We start from the raw sequence: 13,346 nt of genomic DNA on the forward strand, positions 1-13,346 counted from the left end.
GCTTAATGAGTTTGGTCATTCAAAATCTTAAAATTGTCGTTAAAATCAAACATTTAGTAATTGATCCAAAACTATTTTCAACTTATTCTTTATTATTTGCTGAATCCAAACACATATAGAAATGCTATTTTTTGTTTATCATAAATAAGCTCAGAAGTGATTGCCTATGGCACTATGTTGGTAGTCACCTCAAGCGATCAGCGATATCGCCAAATGTATTGTCTTGGTGAAACAACGCAGTGTGTTCAGTTATATTTTGTGAGTTCGATTCGAGATTGACTAAATGTATTATTTTTCCTTAACATAACTTGTTTAATATCTTGTTGAACGTTCACTTTTAATCAGTTTTGAGAATTTGTGATGAAAAAACACATGGATTTATTTCTTTAGCTTCTAAGCTGAAATGATAAAAAGAATGGGAACGTTATGGTACCGCCGCACCCTATACAAAAAAGTCGGATGTTACGTCCTCAGATATGTGTTATCGAAAAAAATGTTGTTGAGATATCATCTGGAAGAATGTGTATGTAAAGTTGCATGATGATCCGTTCAGACATTTTCTGGGTTAGCTTCACACACACACACACACACACACACACACACACACACACACACACACACACACACACACACACATACAAACACACACATACACACACACACACATACACACACACACACATACACACATACACATGCACATACACACACACACAGACACACACACACACACACAAACACACATACACACAAACACATGCACATACACACACACACACACACAAACACACATACACACATACACACATGCACATACACACACACACACAGACACACACACACACACACAGACACACACACACACACACATACACATACGCATACACACACAATCTCACACGCGCGCGCCACAACCCTTATCTTCATTCCCAGTCAATGTCAGGACATGTTGTCAATACCTAGTGAAAATGACTGCATTGTATTCCTTACCTTTTCCTGAATCCAAATACTGTTTACTCTAAATTTATTGCTATCTTAATTACAGAAACTCTGTGTGTGCAAATTAGGTTCTACGTTCGCATGTATAAGCGCGAAGAGCCTAATCCGTGTTGGTCTTAGGGTGTGAACTAACCAAGCCTTACTACATGTAGTCTCCTTCATGTTGCTGTCTCTTCATGCGACTTGTTAACTGTAATTTATGCCCGCCGGGCCGAGTTCTGGATGGCAGGAGCTGCACGATAAATGACACACACTGGATTGTACATTCATACATTTACTTCAGACGGTGCGTCGATGCAGTGTAAGTGTTCGCTTTCATGGCCCTTTGATACAAGTTTCTGATGATTCAATAACAATGGATGTTTCTGGTTCTGCCCCAGAATACTTGTCAGAACTCTTCAATCTCTACACCCCCTCCCGTCAGCTTCGGTCCGCCGCCGACACTCGACTCTTCCGACTCCCCACAGTGCAAACAAAGACATGTGGCGAGAGGTCCTTCGCCTATCAAGCCCCTGTGACCTGGAATAGATTACCTCTGCCTCTCAGACACACAGATTCTCTCACTACATTCAAGACAAATCTCAAAACACAGCGCAAGTGATATTTTTCCCTCCAGCATCTCCCCACCCACCCCATCCCGCCCCACCTCACCCCCTACCTAGTGCCTAAAATAACGTGTATATATATTTTCTGCGCTTTGTGTCAGCACTGTTTGTGTGTGTGTAAATAGTACTGTTGACACGTTTTTATATAGAAGCCTACTGTGGTTCTTGTGCTTAGGCTGTGTATTGGACTGTCACTGTATGCCTGCATTATTAGTTGTCAGTAATTATTACATGTGCTGATTGTTCTCTTTGCCTGCGCGCGTATAGTATGTTGGTTATGTTTGGTCATAGTATGTTTGCTTATGTTTGGTCGTTTTCTTTGCCTGTGCGTGTATTGTATGTTTGGTCGTTTTCTTTGCCTGTGCATGTATAGTTTGTTGGTTATGTTTGGTCGGTTTCTTTGCCTGTGCGTGTATAGTATGCTTGGTCGATGTATGTATTGTAAAGCGCTAAGAGTAGACATTTTTCTAGAATAGCGCTATAAAAGTTTGCATTATTATTATTATTATTAACTGGCATTACCTCATAAGTAAACAAGCCGCGTGGAGCGATCTGAAAAAAGTCAATATTTAAGCTTGCAACAAAAATATCAACACTAAACACCAGTCACCACCGAGACTACATGTAGGAAGTCTTGGTTAGCCATACCCGAACACCAAGACGCGTCACACTGATCTCCGTGAGCATGCGAACATGGTAGCTTCAGCTTATCTATTTAATTGTGAGTACATTTTCAGAGTAAACATGCCATACCTATATATTCTGATACACATGCAATGATCAAAAATATAATGCAATTCACCTTTTGATCTATTACCTAATTCTGAATTTGTATTGGCATTTTTTTGGCTCACGTAAGTGTAGCCTATGCGATCGTAACTTTGTCTGTCTGTGCGTGCGTGCGTGCGTGCGTTTGTGCGTGCGTGTGTATGTCTGTGGTAGAAACTTTAACATTTGAAGACGTCACATTACATTGACGTCACATTATGACGTAAGAGGGTTAGACGTCACGCGAAGGAATTACTGAAAGTCTCGGTCATTTTTATTTTGAGCGGGCCGAGACTAGTTGGCAGTCGTGTCCCTGTAACTAGCTACATGCAGACAGACAGATCTAGATCTACTAGTGTCTCGCTTTCTTGCACAATGTCACCTATGCTTACTGTGTGTGTGTGTGTATGTGTGACGGAGTGATTGAGTTTGTGTTACTGTTTGTCGATTTCTTACGTGAGCCTTGAAGGCTTCGCCTCTTGTTAGAATTGTAAAGAGCAAACTTTTTGTTAGCGTCTTAGCTAAAATGCAATCCGGACTGAGTTATAGATTGCTTGACCAAAAAATCAATCAATGTTGGTGAAAATTAAGGTCGCCATAGTCTTGAGGTAAATGTAAGGAGCTTCAAAAAACAACAACAACGCTAATGTCTGATAAGTATGGAACTAGTATACGATTAATTCCGCCATAAAAAGACTCGTATTGGTTTGATTTTGTAAGCACACACTTTACACAAAGTGTTTTTTATAACTTTTAGTCAAGTTCTGACTAAATGTTTTAAAATAGATTGGGAATCGAGACGAAGGCGGTTCTGTGTATTTGTGTGTGTGTGTGTGTGTGTGCGTGTATGTGTTTGTGTGTGTGTTTGTGTGTTTGTTTGTGTGTGTGTGTGTGTGTGTGTGTGTGTGTGTGTGTGTGTGTGTGTGTGTGTGTGTGTGTGTAGAGAGAGAAATTCCAAGAAAACAACTGGATCGATCTTCATGAAACTTCAAATGCGAGTTTCTGGGTGTTATATATTCAGACTAGTGTTTCATTTTGTTTATTGATATCCAGCTTTATGTAAAATGTGAGGCGGAACTATCACGCCATAATTCTTGGATCAAATATTGATTGCAATTTTGGTCAAGTAATCTTCGACAAAAGAATTATATTTCAGCGTGGACGCCTAATAATAAATGAGTTTGGTTATAAACTTATTACAAATCTCAATATTTTGATTGAAATTATTTTTTGCAATTGATCCAACATTGATTTCATCTTATTCATTATCATTTTCTGATTGTAAAAACATAACGATATCTTATGGATTAAGAAAAAAAAAGAATACAGCACGCTTTCGTATTAGGCGCTGTATACTTCTGGGCTTTACTGGCTTGTCACCTAAAGCGAATGCAGGCCGCGAATGTCAACTTGGTCAGTCTTGGTCGCGTATTATCTTCTTTGTGCATGGAATGCAGTGTGTTCATTATCATTCTTTTAATTTGACAGATTGAGTAAATGTATTAATTTCACTTCACACGACATGTGTGTTGTTTTCTCAGGCAAGGTGCTTGAAAATAACAGTCTTCCTAATTGACTTGTTTGTTTTTTTGTTTGCTGTTGTGGATTGTGTTACGGATCAAGGTAGATTTAGTTGTGGTGTTGTTTAGTGTATATAATGAGATAAAATCAAGGCATGGCTACCAAAACCAAAAAAATACGCGGTTTCTGAACGTGTGCATTCATTGCTTTGAGGTTTTAAAATGATGGGATTATATTACTGTAACACAGGATCTTGCGAGATAAAGAGTACTTGAGATTAAGCAAACCGCATTGGTCTTTATTGTTTGGCAGCGAAATGTATCTTGATTAAGTGTGCAGTACTGTCCTTCCTCTCCCTTTTCTTTCCCACTCCCCGAACTATGAAATGTTTCTCCGAAATAAAAACTTCCCCTTCTTCCTCTCGTGTGACACTTATTTCAATAATCAATGAGATGTATTTTATGTTTCAAATCGGTAATAATAACAGCTATTGTAATTCAATCAAGTTTGCGCTTTAATGAAACAGATCTTGTGATTGGTCAGAATGCCCCAACTCATTAAAAATTACCGGTCATTAATTGTCGACAACCACGCGCTAAAAAATCCATTAACAACCTGCTGGCGAGGCGCATTGATACAGCCTCAACTAGTCTCGGTTAGCTTTGAGGGTCATTTCACAAGTAGGAAATAATATGAAGGCCAACGAAATACCGAGACCATAAGGTATGCGAAGTGATGACGTCGAATATGTGACGTAAATTGATGCATGAATTCTTCCGGACTACGTCAGTCAATTAACCATATCCACATATCGAGGCTCTGGGAGTTACTTCCCTTGTTTTAGGAAGCAAATTCCCGGTCACCTTTCAAAATGCCGCCTAACAAGCGCTGTGCTTGGGGACAATGTAAAACGGATGATAGGTATCCTGAACGCTGTGTTGGCGTGAAATTCATCCCATTTGTGAAACCGGGAAAGCATCTGTACCATCTAGATCGCTGCCTTCGCTGGATAAAAGCCTGCAATCGCCCAGCTTACCAGTTGAACGTCAACACAATCAAGTCGTACACGTACATTTGCAGCAAGGTCAGATCTCGCACGACTTTGATTCAAGGCCTATTGCTAATTTTTTGATGGTTTGGTCTCAGTGTCACAAAAATATGACGATCTAATCAATCACTGATTTAAAAAATAAGTATGTTGCCCTATATCCATTGACATTCTTAGTGAAATAGATCTATTTGAAATAGTATTTCACTGCCCCGACCGGCGAACTTGTTGCCGGCTGTATTGAGCTTGTGTGTTCGTGTAGGCTTACTCAAAAAGTCAAAATCACAGTCGTCTCCGAAACAAGCAATAATCAGAGTTGGGGGGGAAACATTTCGTTTGTTCAGTTTTGTTTTGTTCTTGATAGTTTGTTTATCTCTCACACACACACACACACACACACACACACACACACACACACACACACACACACACACACACACACACACACACACACACACACACACATACATACATACACGCACACACATTGCACGTACGCGCACATACACACACCTACTGAGATATGCCTAACATACACGCACGCTTGCAAACACACACATAATACGCAAACGCAGTTTAATTTCCTCAATACAAGGCGAAAGACACACACACACCACACACAAATAAACACACACACGCAGTCCCACACACACACACACAACCCTCACACACACAAATAAACCCACACACGCAGTCAACCCCCCCCCCACACACACACACACACAACCCTCACACACACAAATAAACACACACACGCAGTCAACCCCCCCCACACACACACAACCCTCACACACACAAATAAACACACACACGCAGTCCACCCCCCCCCCCCCACACACACACAACCCTCTCTGACACACGCACCCGCCCAACCCCAGCGTCCAACTCAACTTTCACCAACAACCATACCCTACTCTCACTATCGCTCTCTCTCTCTCTCTCTCTCTCTCTCTCTCTCTCTCTCTCTCTCTCTCTCTCTCTCTCTCTCTCTCTCTCTCTCTCTCTCTCACACACACACACACACACACAAGCTCACGCAAGCACAGCCACACACACACACAGCACGCGCATACACACACACTGACACACATCACACACAGCACACGCATATACACACACACTGACACACATCACACACACACACACCCACACACGCCTTTCGCAGTTCGCTCACAGTTCTTCTCTTTTCCATCGTCGCAATCTTCGAAGCTGGCTTCGCTTTTCAGGGGAGATAACCCGTTTATCACATTCGCTGCTGACTTGTGGGTCAAGGCTATTCCAAAGATGCTTTTGTGATGAAAAGAATTTGTTTTAGAGTTTGATGTCCAGAAACCCGTCAAAAAAGAAGGGAAAATGTGTGTGAAAGAAAACAAAACAGGAGCAGAGTGATACGATAGGAATACAGAGACATGTTTCATGGGACTTGACCCTTGCAGGTAGGTGGACTGAAAGTAGTGTGTGAACAGAACAAAACCAATTCTGTTTGTTTACCATCACATGCAAGCAGGAAATAGATCGTCGTCAGATTGAATTACAATAACATTAACATGCTTCCATTTGAAACTTCTCGGTCTTCATCGTGGATTGACGCCCTCCCAAAGTCTAATTGAAGCCCTCCGTCGCTTCGCTTCGTCGGGCTTCAATTACCTTTGGTCGGGCGTCAATCCCCGATGAAGACCTCGAAGTTTCAAATGGGAGCATGTTAATGTGTAATTTTTTTTTGTTTAAACAGTATTTTATTTGTAAACAGACACATGATAATATAACAACATCATTAAGAAGGAGCACAACAAGTTGAAAACTTATGATAAGGGCTCACATAAACATGCCTGAAATTTCATGGCGGAATATGATCAATGCAACACATTTTTGAAAAAAGAGATAAAGGAGAAAAAAAAGAAAAAAAAAGGAGAAAAACAACTAGGAAAACTTAGTTTGAATTATCGAATACAATCTGTGTCAATACCGAAAACGAAAACAAATACAACACGAGAACGAAAGACTATCAAAAAGTAGATGGGCCCCAAGTAATATATTTAAAGAAAAAACACACCAACATCGAACTAAGGTGTCCCAAAGCGGTTTGATTTCTCAATATAGCTTTGGACAACAACAAAAATAGCACTATTTTCAAATATGGAAATGTTTGAATCACCTGTCAGGAGTGTGTCAATATTAACAAATTCTGGAGCTAATGTACCGATTGTTGCGGTTCTTGCATCATTAAACAGGGGACATGATAACAAATAGTGAAGAACAGTTTCAGCAAAATAACCACAAGAACATTCCGGGTTGTTTACTAGGTGGCGATTAAACATATCATATTGTAAATCACTCATTCCAAGTCTTAACCTGCAATGCAAAACTTCAGTTTTGCGATTTGGGGAATAGTAATATGGTGGAATTGAAATATCAAAAGCTGTGAAATGTCGCTTGAACAGACCAACAGAATCACATTGTTGTATATTTTCAGGCAACTTATTCGAGAGACTAGTTGCAGAAGGAATAAAAGATGACTTGTACAAATCTGATTTACACTGGGGAGTCTTACGCTCTAGTGGGTGTCTGTGGTGGTAGGGATTTAGGTCAGAAACAAGAGGTGGCAATAAAACGTTGAGGTAATTTGGTACATTGCCGTGGACCATTTTATAATACACTACTCACAAAAAGTTAAGGATCACTATAAAAAAAACAGGTGCTCAATAAAATCAGTTCGCTACTGTTATTTATTTCTCAGTCAAACCAAAATTGTTATGAATTCTTGTTTAGCTGTAAGTGGGCGATGTTGTGTTAGTGGGAAAATTGCACGGGATTCTCTACTACTGAGCTTGGAAACAAAAGACAAATCGGAAACTTGCGAAAAAGGACCTTGTTTTGGACCGTTCAGCCCGAACACATCGCACAAGCCACATGGAAAAACCATTATGCACGTGCAAGCACTGCTGTTTATGTGTGAGATGCTGTCACTTGCTTGGATTTTTGAGAAGACATACCACCAGTATTAGGCATTATCTGACAATGCCTCCACGACGAAAATCGAACGAGTTTGAGAGGGGACGAGCTGTTGCATGGTTCCAAGATGGTGTCCCCAAGCGAGAAGTGGCCAGGCGACTTCACGTGTCCATCTCGGTCATTGTCAGACTGATTCAACGTTTCACAGCCACTGGGAGGGTCCAGGAAAGACGCAGACCTGGGCGACCAAAGAAGACAACTCCACGTGAAGATCGTTTCATTGAACGACTAGCCTTGCAAACAAGAACAGCCTCTTCCAGCATTATTCGAAGGCAGCTAAGGGTGGCTACTAACACCAACATCAGCCAGCAGACCATACGGAATCGCCTTCATGGGTTTAACTTCCGTTCTCGTCGCCCAGCTGTACGGCCACGCTTAACTCCAGCCCATAGGGCAGCACGCCGCGTCTCCTGCAGACGTCACGTGAGGTGGACACGTCAGCAATGGTCCCAGGTCCTGTTCAGTGATGAATCACGCTTCACCCTGAACCACAACGACGACCGACTGAGGGTCTGAAGGCGCCAAGGGGAACGCTACATTGACACCACTGTCCAAGAAAAGGTGGCCTTTGGTGGAGGTTCTGTAATGGTCTGGGGGGCCTTCAGCTTTCATCACAGAACACCCTTGTTTCATGTAAAGGGTAACCTGACTGGCCTCCGATACCGGGATGAGATCCTTCGACCGCTGGCTGTGCCTACACTGCAGCAGATGTGACCACAGGCTTTCTACCAGGATGACATCGCTCGCCACCACAGGGCAAGGGTGGTCAACGACTTCCTGCAGCAGTCTGGAGTCAACAGAATGGAGTGGCCAGCATGCAGTCCCGATCTCAACCCGATTGAGAACCTCTGGGATGAGTTGGATTACAAAGTGAGGAGCAACCACCCCCCTCCCAGGGATGTCCAGCACCTCTACCAGATGCTGCAGGCTGGGTGGCAGGCGCTTCCACAAGGATCTTCACCACCCTGGTCAACTCTATGAGGACTCGCTGCGTCGAGTGCCAGAACACCCAGGGCGGTTACACGCATTGCTGAACTTTTGGGAGCATCTGAATGCCATGTGTTGTGATTTCAACGACTTTGTGAAATTAATTTTCGATACGTACACACTTTGATAAAATGTACAGACCAAACGATTGCTCGAAATTGAAGGAAATGTTGTATTGCTATCACTAAAGCATTGAATTAAACGTTTGCCAAATACCAACGCATTGGCTTTCTTATTTGGAAAGTTATGAGTTTGTGTGCAAGTGATCCTTAACTTTTTGTGAGTAGCTTATAACATTAATTTGTGACGGCGTCTTCGCTCTGTAAGTGGTATAAATCCAGATTCTGTATACAATTTTTCGTGTGAAGTGCCTTTAACAGCACCAACAATAATTCGAATGGATACCAGTTGCAGCTTCTCCAGCTCATCTGAAAGCTTCTTTGTACAATTATCCCACACAACATCACAATAATCAAAATGAGGTAAAATAAAAGATTTATACATTGCTTCTAGGGATCTTCGACTGAGCCTATATTTATAAGATTTTAAACAAGCCACAAGTACTCGACAAGTTGCCACAATCGACTGTATGTGTAAGGCCCATTTACAATTATCTTGAAAAATAACACATAAATGTTTATGACTTTCTTTTTGTATGAGGGCTACATCGCCAAAAACAAGGGGAAATTTCTGTATACATCTTTGACCGGAAAAGGATATTAACTCTGTTTTCGACTGATTAAATTTTACTTTCCATTTAATGGCCCAGTTTGCAATCTTACCTAAATCAGAATTGAGTATTTCAGTTCTACGGAAAGGGTCATCGAGTCTTAAATACATGCTGGTATCATCTGCAAATAGTTTAATCACTGAATCAATATTATCAACAATGTCGTTTATATAAACCAAAAAGAGGAGAGGTCATAATACTGACCCTTGGGGAACACCCGCAGAAACCGGCAAAAACTGTGACTTACAACCTTTGACCACAACACATTGTTTTCTTTCCCTCAAATAATTATCAAACCAAAAATACAACTGTCCCCTTATGCCAATAGCGTATAACTTTTTCATCAAACCCTTGTGCCAAACTCTGTCGAAAGCTTTTGACACGTCAAAGAAAATCGCCTGTGATATTATCTTATCATCAAAAGCTTTGCATATATCATTATACAAACAAATGAGTTGGTATACAGTTGAATCACATGGAATAAAACTGGATTGAACAGGTGTTAACAGGTTATACTCCTTCAAATAAGCAAACACGTGACATTGTACACACCTTTCCATAACTTTACCTACACAGCTAAGAAGTGATATTGGTCGGTAATTTGAACATAATTCCTTTTCACCTTTTTTATATATCGGAATTACATTAGCTATCTTCCATATTGCAGGAACTGTGGCTTCTTCGAGAGATCTGTTGAATAATGCAGTGAGTGGCATCGCAATAATATCTGCACATGCAGCCAGAACTCTATTTGATACAGAATCAGGACCAGAGGCTTTGCGTACATCAAGATTCTTCAACATAGTAAGCACGTGTGCAGCATCAATAATAAAAAAATCAATGGTGATATTCAAATCTCTAACTTCAGGAACTTCATCATCATCATCATCCAATACCGATTGTTTTACAAAACATTCATTGAATACTGTTGCTTTTTCTACATTGGAATAATAAACACGGCCATTGTTTTCAATGGGAGGAAATTCATTTGAAGACATACCTTTGCGTGACATAAACGACTTTACTAATGTCCACCAATCTTTATTGCCAAAACAGTCTTGTGAACTAACACGATTATCCAATTCTTTTAAATATTCTGCTTTCCTCAATCGAATAAGATCAGTTAATTTATTGCGAATTCTTCGGAAAAAATCCCAGATCCAAACAGAATTCAATAGTTTTGCTAATGTGTGTATCTTTTTCTTTTTATCAATCAGTCGTTTAATACCGTCAGTCATCCAGGGTGTATCCGCTTCTCTCACAGTTATTTCTTTAACTGGCATACACTGTGTAACCATATCCATTAGGGTATCCGAAAATGCCTCTGCTGCTTCGTCAATCGAACTGAGTGAGACCATACTCGTCCAATCCACATTACATAATTTTTCCTTTAAACTGACAACGTCCAATTTGGAATAGTTATAAATCAACCGTTTATAACTTGCTTTGCCTATACTATTTCCTTTAACAATTGCAAGCGGGACCGAATGGTCACTGCAGATTGGCGGTAAAACCTGAATTTCTTCAACAATATCAGGGCTTGGTGTCAAAATCAAATCTATGCACGTTGACGTTGTTTCTGTAATTCGTGTAGGTTGTTTGACTAACTGGAACAAACCATTGTTGATCATAATATCTTGCAAATTGAAACACGTACTATTAAGAACATCGGAATTAAAATCACCACAAACAATATACTTCATACCAGTCATACCGGCTGCATTAACTGATTGATCTATCAGGTCCCAATAACCAACATTTGCAGAAGGCGGTCTATAAAAAGTTCCAACTAATAAGCTTTCCTGTTGCATCTTAGTTTCAATCCAAATGGCCTCTAGATCGGGAATGGAGAGATCTTTTCTCGTTTTAGAATACACATTATCTTTTACATATACTGCAACGCCTCCATGGGGGTTATTTGGTCTATCTTGCCTTATCGGTAAATTAAACCCTGACAAATACAAATCATCATTATTTATTATATTAGACAGCCATGTTTCCGATAATGTCACAATATCAAAATCTTGAACCTGAACTTCTAAAATGTCTAATTTATTTCTAAGGCTTCGTACGTTTAAGTGAATGATAGATAATTTCTTAAACTTTTCCTTGACCGGCCCGGGGTTCACATGAACATCGCCTGCTAAGATCAACATAATTTCTATTATACACATTATTCCAAAACACATGAAAAATGAACAATCTCCAGAACGTTCTGATATACAGACGCGTTTACCTTTAAGCTCTGCATTCACTTCTTTTAACAATACTCCACACCTTCACATATTTGAAGAATAATCGTTTTTACATTTCTTACACACATGAAGGAATAAGGCCACCCTATTGCTACGCTGAAAATACAATAGCGATTATATAGCTGTTCTGACCTTGATTTGTTGTTCCAAACTTACAAATAGACAGTTTTTGCGTCGATGCGTTGATCTCAGGTCACCGACACGGTTGGCCTGGTGGTAAGGCGTCCGCCCCGTGATCGGGATGTCGTGGGTTCGAACCCCGGCCGGGTCATACCTGAGACTTTAAAATTGGCAATCTAGTGGCTGCTCCGCCTGGCGTCTGGCATTATGGGGTTAGTGCTAGGACTGGTTGGTCCGGTGTCAGAATAATGTGACTGGGTGAGACGGCGTTAAGCAAACAAACAAAGTTGATCTCAGGTTTTAATAGCAGAAGCTGTTTCTTATGCGCATTAGTTTTGCGCATACGCCACACTGACTTTGGAAAAAAAAAACTCGATTTGACAAAACAGCTGTTAAACAGCTTTTTATTAGTTGATTCGTATGCGTCTGTCTGTCTCTCTGTCTGTCTGTCTGTGTGTATGTGTGTGTGTATGTGTGTATGTGTGTGTGTGTATGTGTGTGTGTATGTGTGTGTGTGTGTGTGTGTAGTTGAGAGAGAGATAGAGAGAGAGAGAGAGCGAGAGAGAGAGAGAGAGAGAGAGAGAGCGAGAGCGAGAGAGAGAGAGAGAGAGAGAGAGAGAGAGAGAGAGAGAGAGAGAGAGAGAGAGAGAGAGAGAGAGAGAGAGAGAGAGAGAGAGAGAGAGAGAGAGAGAGAGAGGCGATTTGTCCTTCGCTGGGGGTATGCAGTGCCTTTGCATTGCATGTCTACTTAATTAATATATTCCCGTTTGCAAAAGACGGGGCGGAACTGTCATTGACAATGTTTTTCATCTGTTTAATTGACATTTTTGTCACATAATATGTGACTATGTCTGGACTATGGGAGTGCATTTCTGCTTAGTAAATACACATTTCAATACAATTGGATTTACATCTAGAGATGAAAATTCGATTTCAATGACAACTTTGTGTTAATACTGGTTTGATGACCTGTACTTTGTGTTGCAGCACCCATCAGCACAACCCCCGGAGACAAAGAATCCCGTTCATCGAGCACTCTGGTCATCGGTCTGGGTGTGGCAGGGTGTGTGTGTGTCGTCATGGCAGCAGTTGGGTTTTACTGCTTCAGGAAACGTAGGCCAGGAGGTCAAAACGACGCCCCTCCAGACAACGGCCCTCAGGGTGCTGATACCGCTGGGGCATCCACAGGCCAGACTGTCCCCACCACCCCTGGCGCTGAGCTCGACGAGTCCAGTGAAGCTGGTTCAGAGGCCAGTGAAGCTAGTGAAGCCACAATCCAGGACACTGCATCACACATATCT

General features: G+C 41.1%; 1 protein-coding gene across 1 annotated transcript in view; it reads left to right on the forward strand.

The window, feature by feature from the left end:
- Window positions 1-13,346, forward strand: part of LOC138974529 (uncharacterized) — a 32,571-nt gene that overhangs the window by 19,210 nt on the left and 15 nt on the right. The window contains exon 4 of the mRNA XM_070347244.1: window positions 13,033-13,346. This exon is cut by the window's right edge and continues 15 nt beyond it. Within this exon, the coding sequence (XP_070203345.1) occupies window positions 13,033-13,346 (314 nt within the window). The remainder of the gene's footprint in view (window positions 1-13,032) is intronic.

This window comes from Littorina saxatilis, linkage group LG8, assembly GCF_037325665.1.
Source record: "Littorina saxatilis isolate snail1 linkage group LG8, US_GU_Lsax_2.0, whole genome shotgun sequence".
In the NCBI taxonomy this organism is placed as follows: Eukaryota; Metazoa; Mollusca; class Gastropoda; order Littorinimorpha; family Littorinidae; genus Littorina; species Littorina saxatilis.